The sequence below is a fragment of the Sabethes cyaneus genome, chromosome 3, assembly GCF_943734655.1.
Source record: "Sabethes cyaneus chromosome 3, idSabCyanKW18_F2, whole genome shotgun sequence".
Classification (NCBI taxonomy): Eukaryota; Metazoa; Arthropoda; class Insecta; order Diptera; family Culicidae; genus Sabethes; species Sabethes cyaneus.
Window position 1 is genome coordinate 103,885,058 of NC_071355.1, and position 8,499 is coordinate 103,893,556.

Genomic DNA, 8,499 nt, shown 5'->3' on the forward strand with positions numbered 1-8,499 from the left:
ATATGCGAATTGATATTCGCTCAAAGGATCTTTGGCTAAATATGATGATTTTATATGCTCATCAATTATTTTTTCCATTGTTTTTAACACAACGGACGATAAGCTTATCGGCCTGAAGGATTTTGGTGAAGTCTTATCCTTCTTATTAGCCTTCGGAATGAACGTGACCCGTACTTGTCGTCTTACTGCTGGCATATGACCTAGTATCAGGCTTGATTGAAAAAGGTTTGTTAGAATAGGTGTTAAAAACTGTTTTGTTACCTGCGTACCGCGTTGTAACAATAAAACAGTCGATTTTAGCTATTCCGAATATCTAACGGCCTTTATTCGTACGAAGTCCTAGACCGTTTTTAATTCCTGTACGTATAATTATGTTTTAATTTAGGGTTAGGATTTTACAAGATTGTATTCTTACGTTTTAGTGCTTCAATCTCCTCTACTGTCTTTGTCCGATACTTATTCTTTTTCCTGTGTCCACCTTCGTCGCTATCTAATCATTTAATTGTTATTTGTAAGTATGTATTTGAATTCATAAACTAGTTTCTCACCGTAACTCAATCAGCCGTACTGTTAAACTCCGTTCCGTACTAATAGTTTTAAGTTTTGGATTTGAACCTAGGTATAATCGATTTTAAACTAATTTTAAGCACATTACTAATATAAATTTTACCTTTAATGCACCACTCTTAGATATAATTTCCCACAACCAAATAACTGTTTAATTAAACTTTAAGAAAAATATAATAGCACTCTACTTCGCGTTTTCTAAGTTCTTCTAGCTTGTTTACCTTTTTTTTCTCGCGCTGCACTTTTGACAGCTACATTTATTCCCACTCATCGCTTGCATACCCTACACAGCCAGCTTTCGCTCGAGCAGGGTCGTTACTGTTGGAGTGCGTTCGTTGTGCTCTGATCCAGAGGGTGGTTCATTGACACTCCCCCCCAGTTTGCTGACTCCGCCTCTGAGTCTGCTAACTCCTCCTTACTTCTAACGTCAAGCACCGCAACCTTGACCGCCGGTCTCTCGTACACGCCATTCGCCGTTTGAATGGTCACTGTCCGCACCTGTCCATTGTGATTCACCGTCCCAATGACACGCCCTTTTGGCCAACAGTTTCTCGGTGAGTTTGGATCGACAATAAGCACGATATCTCCTTTGGTAATCGGTGGGACCTTCTCGTGCCATTTAGAACGCCTAGTGATTTCCGGAAGGTATTCCCGGAGCCATCTAGTCCAGAATTGGTTCGCGAACTTTTGAGATGAGTGCCACCCGCGTCGCAGCGCAATGGAGTCCTCGTTCAAGAGAGACCATGGTTTGGAACCATCGGAGCTACCCAAAAGCCAGTGGTTTGGGGTGAGCGCCGGTGCTGCTTCGTCTTCGACGGGCACGTGTGTAAGTGGTCGTGCATTGAGGATGCCTTCTACTTCGATTAACGCGTTTCGTAGTTCCTCATCGGTTGGACGGGTGGGCAGCTTCATTTCGGACAGGTTTCGCTTGACGGATTGGACGAGTCGTTCCCAGCTCCCACCCATGTGAGGAGCAGCTGGCGGATTGAAGTGCCAAGAAGTGCTTGAAGATACGAACTCTTGAGCCATTCTGTTTTGGTCGATTGCTTGCAACGCTTGTTTCAATTCACGTTCAGAACCAATGAAGTTAGTGCCCCTGTCGCTATAGAAACTGGAAGGTGTTCCGCGGCGTGCGATGAAATTCCTTATGGCCATTATGCAGGAATTCGTGGTCAACGAGCTAGCTACTTCCAAATGTACAGCGCGAATACACAAGCATGTAAAAAGTACCCCCCATCTCTTCTCAACCCGTCTCCCTATAGCAACTTCCATAGGACCGAAATAGTCTATTCCCGTATGAGTGAACGGACGGACAAACGCAGTTAGTCGGCACCTAGGCAAGTCAGCCATTTCCGGGGCGCGCGGTCGGGCATCTCGCAACTTACAGTGTTGACAATTAAATCTTATTTTAGCATACACTCGTCGTAACCGACTGATGCAGAACCTTTGTCGGATTTCGTTGATAACCGACTCGTGGTTCCGGTGGTGGAACTTGTCGTGGTAATTTCTAACGATGAGGTCAGTGACTTGGTGATCTCGGGGAAGAATAACGGGGTTCACGGTATCTTGGGACAGGTATTCGCACAATCCTGTTCTGCCTCGCATACGCAGCAATCCGCGTTCATCAACGAATGGGTTGAGTTTGTACAGTGGACTCCGCTTGGGTAAGGCTGACTTGAGGTCATTTCGCTTTAGGACCAGGAGCTCGTCCCGGAAGGTATCCAGCTGTGCGGCACGAATGTGAAAGTCTTCAGCATCACGTATTTCTTCGCACGTGAGACCACCTTCAATCTGCGTAAAGAGCTTTGGTCGAGTGTTCCTAATGAAACGAAAGATGTATGCTGTCGCACGAACGAGACGTCTCCAATGGCCGAATCTCTCCATTTGGATGGCTAACTTTTCGGCGACGACGTGCACGTGAACATTGGCACGCAATTCTTCCTCAGGCTCTACTATTTTTTCGGGTAACGCTGGCCATTCCTCTTCGCACTGGTAAAGGAACTCGGGTCCTTTGTACCATCTGCTATCACTCTTTAGTGATGGTCGACTCTGCCATTTCGTCCCTTCATCAGCTACGTTCCACTTAGATGGAACCCAGTTCCAATCAGACACTTTTGTTAGATCCAGAAGCTCACTAATACGCGTAGCTACGAATTGGCTGTACTTGCGATGATCGGCACGAATCCACGAAAGCACGTTCCTGGAATCCGACCACAAGAAAGAACGAAAGATTTTAACTGTCAGTCCTTTTGCGATGAACTGGGCTAACCTGGCTCCAATCACTGCCGCCTGAAGCTCCAGTCTCGGTATAGTAAGATATTTGAGCGGAGCTACGCGGGTTTTTGCGCCAACAAGTGAGCACTCAACTATCCCATCCTCTGCGAAGCGAAGATATACGACGGCTGCTATCCCATTCTCGCCAGCGTCGACGAAGGTATGGAGTTGAACTTCCGTTCGATTCCTAGCCGACGTGCAGAGCCTATAACAGCGCGGAATTTTTAAATTTTCAATTTCTGGAAGCAGTCTAAGCCACACCTGCCACTTTGCGAAGCATTTCTGATCAATATTCTCATCCCAGCCGACACCAGATCGCCAAATCTCCTGCAGCAAGACCTTCAGGTACATGAGATAATGTGCTACAAGCCCTACTGGGTCATATATGGACATCATAATACGAAGGACTTCGCGTTTCGTAGGACAGCGCTCACCCTTCAGTAGATCATCTCCCAGCCTGCTCCAGTTTATCTTAAAAGTGAAGCAATCTGTTGCAGTACACCACCATAAGCCTAGTACCTTTTCAGTCGCCATACTAGACCCTAGATCGAGGTTTTTTTCTATGCATGATTCACCACTAATTCCCGCGAGAACTGCAGGTGAATTCGATGTCCAATTACGGATCTCGAATCCGCCTTCACTGTGTATAAACCGGACCGATTTAGCCAACTCGATGACCTCTTGCTCCGTTTCTCCACTGCACAGCATGTCATCTACGTACGTGCATTGTACAATCGCCTTTGTAGCGGCTGGAAACTTCTCGCTGAAGCGCTCCGCATTCAGATTTTTGGCAAACTGAGCGCTCGCCGGTGAGCAGCATGCTCCGAAGGTCATTACCTGCATCACATAAGTATTGATATTATTTCTATCTTCGCTGTCCCACCACAGGAATCGCTGACTATGTTGATCTTCGCCACGCATTCCGACTTGGTGGAACATTTCACGAATGTCGCCGCATACCGCGAAACGAGATTCGCGGAACTTGTAGAGAATGGAAACTAGGGGAGTGAGTAGATCAGGACCAGTAAGCAGTGCTGAATTCAGCGAGACTCCGTTTATCGTAGCAGCCGCATCCCAGACAAGTCTGACTTTACCCGGTTTATTAGGGTTAAACACCGGGAAGACTGGTAGATACCAGATACGCTCATGGCTCTCCGCCAGCTCCTCTGCCGTTAACTTGCGTATGTAACCTTTGCTCAGATAATCCACTAGCTTCTCGTCCAGGGTCCGCGCCAGGTCTGGGTCCTTTTCCATGCGCCGTTGTAGGCTGTAGAACCGCTTTAGGGCCATAGGCTTGCTATTCGGCAATTTCGTGTCCACGTTTCTCCATAGCAGGCCCGTTTCATACCTTTCTCCGTTGAACTGAGTAAGATCGTGCAGTAGTTGCATGGCGCGTTCGTCGTCGCGGGATCGGATTTCCTTATTTGGATAAGTTACACCTAGACTCTCAATCGAAAAGTACTCCTTTACGGCGCGGTCCAGGCCATCGTCCAGCCTTTCGGTGTCGTTGACACATGTGTTAACATGGTAAACGTAGTGTAGCATGCTTACCGACTGACCTTGCGGAGCTCCACCGTAGATCGTCCACCCGAGGTTTGTATTTATCGCGATCGGTTGGCCAACCTTCCCCTCTCGACTTTTCCTAACGAGCGTCGCGTAGGCATGTTGAACTCCGATCAGCAAACGGGGGCGCACACCACTGTATGATTGTACAGGGATACCTTTCAGGTAACGGTACTCAGATTGAAGTTGCTCCACATCAAGCGATTGACATGGAAGTTGGAGTTCGCTCACGGTTCGGACGTCTTCGAAGTGGAAGCGTTTCCCTTTTAGTCCGGAGATGTCCAGTGCAACTTTGCGTGAATCTTTTTCGGAACGATGTGTCCCACCCGTCCATCTAAGACATAGTGGATTGCGCTCTCCTGTAAGGTTAAGCTCTTCGGCTAGGTCCTGGTCCATTAGAGTTAGCGAAGATCCATCATCCAGGAAAGCGTAACAGTGTACTACGATCCCGTTGCCATATACTATTACCGGAATATAGCGGAACAACACGGCACTGGATCCAGCTTGATGAGTGTTGCAAGACTGCGCCTCGCGCGGCAGATTAGTGTTGACGATCTGCGACTCTGCGTGCAGCTCCTTATGCAACAGTGAGTGGTGCTTGAAGTTACAGCCGTTTACTCCACAATCCCTTGAGGCACAGCCTCCCTTGTGTTGCTTCAAGCATTTGCGACACACTCTATTTTCGCGAACTGTCGCCCACTTTCCGTCGTAAGATAAATCCAAAAATCGTTTGCATTTAGCTAGTGACACGCAATCACCCTTACAGCTCACGCAAGTTCCAGCGGGAAGCTTCTCGGGTTCACTAACCATTTTCTGCGTACTGCTACCGGGGCCGGATGAATCGTCGCTCCTCCAGCTTTGGTGCTCAGTGTGCGTGCTAACGTAGCCTTTCGGTGCTTTGTATGTTTCCTGGCTTCTGACCTCCTGGTTTTTTCGCGGCTCTGAGACTAAGCAGGCATCTTCGGCAATACCATAGAGCCATTCACTAAAGGCGACCAAGTTCACCCTACGTAAGCTCCTTGTGTATCTTGCCCACTCCAGTTTCATAGCGGCGGGAAGCTTTCCAACAAGCTCACTAAGCAATGAAATGTCCCGCATATACTCCTTGCTTCCACAGGCCTCAATTGTTGCCACGAAGTTTTGAACGGCTAACGCAAAATCGATAGTTTTGTTCAGCGAATCAGCTTTCAAAACCGGCATGGCTAGCACCTTGTCTTTTATAGACTGTAGCACTACTCGCGGCTGACCAAACCTGAGTTTGAGTGCATTTACCGCTTTCTCAACAGTAGAGGGGTGCAGCAAAAAGCTCCGAACTGCAGCGAAGGCATCTCCTTTCAGACAACTTCTCAGTCGAATCATGTTTTCGTCTTCCGTGTAACCACACATGCGCGTCGTACTTTCGTAGGTAGAAAAGAAGAGCGGCCAATCCTCGGGATTCCCTGAAAACACGGGCAAATCTTTCGCGACCACTTGGCGTGCGGCAATCTGGTTACGGTTTAGGCTACAGTTAAACTGGTTGCTAGTTGTAAGCATCCTCCGCTGGCTCCGGTGACCTTCCCTTGCCGTTGACCGCTTACTCGGCTGGAATGTAGACGAATTCTTCACCGGTGGTTCTTCTTCCTCTTCTTCCGAATAGTCACTGCTATCCAGTAACTCTTCCTCATCGCCCGAATATTCACTTTCAGTACCATCTTCCTTCTCGTTCAGCCAGTCTTTAACCTTGGAAACACTTTTCTCTCCATCTAATTCAGCTTCCGCTTCTTTCTCGTCGAGATCCGCCAGTTCCTCAAGAACACTAAACTGCTTTTTCACCAACTTTTTCTTCTCCTCTAGCAGTGTCTGCTCAGCTTCGATTCGACGCAGTTGCAATTCCAAACGCTCCCTACACGACCGTCTCGACGTAGCTGAGGCGACCGATACAGCATCCGATGACTTAACCACCTTGCAAGTATCTTTCTCTTGATGACCTACTTTTTCTGCGGAAGTACCTCGTCTCAAAACACCAGTAGCTTTCATGTTAACTGTACCCTTGAGCGCTTTTGTCTGTTTACCAGAGCTACGTTTCTTCACTTTCCGGTTGCACTTCGCGCATCGCCACGGTTTCGATTCGATTGTACTATCGACACCGACGCAACTAAAATGATGCCACTCATCGCAGTCATCACACTGTACCATACGACTATTGTCCACGGAAGAACACGACCGACAGTTTTGACCGACTTGTTTCAAGGAGTTTCCGCGGGAAACTTGGCTGTTTCTACGGGAGGTCTTAGAGCATGCACTCTTGACTGAGGAGGCCTTTTTATTCATATTCGAGGGGGGGTTGAGAAGGGGTTCTTTATTCAAAGCTTCTGCTTTAGAGCCGAGCGCTCTATCAGGTGTGCTTGTAGATCGAACATCAGGACTCTTACCTTGACTGCTAGTGGTTGCAGTTTCAGCCGGACTCGACATCGTGTAAAACGAATTAAAAATTTTGTTACCTGCGTACCGCGTTGTAACAATAAAACAGTCGATTTTAGCTATTCCGAATATCTAACGGCCTTTATTCGTACGAAGTCCTAGACCGTTTTTAATTCCTGTACGTATAATTATGTTTTAATTTAGGGTTAGGATTTTACAAGATTGTATTCTTACGTTTTAGTGCTTCAATCTCCTCTACTGTCTTTGTCCGATACTTATTCTTTTTCCTGTGTCCACCTTCGTCGCTATCTAATCATTTAATTGTTATTTGTAAGTATGTATTTGAATTCATAAACTAGTTTCTCACCGTAACTCAATCAGCCGTACTGTTAAACTCCGTTCCGTACTAATAGTTTTAAGTTTTGGATTTGAACCTAGGTATAATCGATTTTAAACTAATTTTAAGCACATTACTAATATAAATTTTACCTTTAATGCACCACTCTTAGATATAATTTCCCACAACCAAATAACTGTTTAATTAAACTTTAAGAAAAATATAATAGCACTCTACTTCGCGTTTTCTAAGTTCTTCTAGCTTGTTTACCTTTTTTTTCTCGCGCTGCACTTTTGACAGCTACATTTATTCCCACTCATCGCTTGCATACCCTACACAGCCAGCTTTCGCTCGAGCAGGGTCGTTACTGTTGGAGTGCGTTCGTTGTGCTCTGATCCAGAGGGTGGTTCATTGACAATAGGTGTTAAAAACGCCTTGCCCTTCTGTAGTAGTACAGGAAAAATTCCATCCCTACCCGGTGATTTGAAGGGTTCAAAAGTGTCAATCGCCCATTCAACCTTGCTTCTTGTAAAAATTTTTTTGGCCAAAGTACAAGCATCATTCCTGTTTCTATCTAACCCAGTCATTTCACTCGCTATTTCGAGAATGTCTGTCCTGGTTTCAAGATTTACAGTTCTCAATGCCGGTGCACTTTGGTCTCCGCATGTATTAATGATTGAACAGGGAAAATGTGTTCTCATCATTAACTCTAATGTTTCCTTAGTTGAGTTAGTAAAAGAGCCATCCTCTTTTTTCAAAGTACCTAACCCATTAGAATGATCTTTAGCGAGGATTTTCTGCAATCTAGCAGTTGCTGGAGTATTTTCAATGTTTTCACATGTGTGCCTCCAGTGAATCCTCTGTGATCTTCGACTGCACTTGAGTCCGCTGCTATTCCGACGGGTAATAAAGCCGACGATCAACCGCCATCAGCCGCATCGCGAATGACACGACAAAACCCGATGACGCCCAAACTAGCGCCGCAAGAGGAAAGGAAGCATTCGAGCGAAAACACTAATGCCGCTCACCGTGTTTTGACGGAAGAACAACTGGCAGCACGCCAGGTTTTGCCAAAAGATTTACCAACCTTTTCTGGTAACCCAGCTGATTGGCCGCTATTTTATAGCAACTGGGAGAATTCTACAAGCGAACGTGGATACTCCAATGCGGAAAATTTGATCCGCCTCCAAAGAAGTTTGAAGGGCGATGCACTGGCAGCAGTACGAAGTAGGCTGTTGCTACCTGCGGCGGTACCCCACGTGATAGATACATTGCGGATGTTATTCGGTAGATCAGAAACGCTGATTAATTTGCTTTTAAATGATATTCGCAATACTCCTTCGCCGAGAGAAGGAAAA

At 46.4% G+C, this 8,499-nt stretch overlaps 1 protein-coding gene across 1 annotated transcript; it reads right to left on the bottom strand.

The window, feature by feature from the left end:
- Positions 1-882: 882 nt before the first annotated feature.
- LOC128739970 (uncharacterized) lies at positions 883-6,855 on the bottom strand. The gene has a single exon (XM_053835477.1). The coding sequence runs from the start codon at positions 6,853-6,855 to the stop codon at positions 883-885; it is 5,973 nt and encodes a 1,990-aa protein (XP_053691452.1).
- Positions 6,856-8,499: the final 1,644 nt, after the last annotated feature.

What these genes read in the sequence shown, in the direction of transcription:
- LOC128739970 (XM_053835477.1), bottom strand. Translation starts at nt 6,855, where the DNA reads ATGTCGAGTCCGGCTGAAACTGCAACCACTAGCAGTCAAGGTAAGAGT.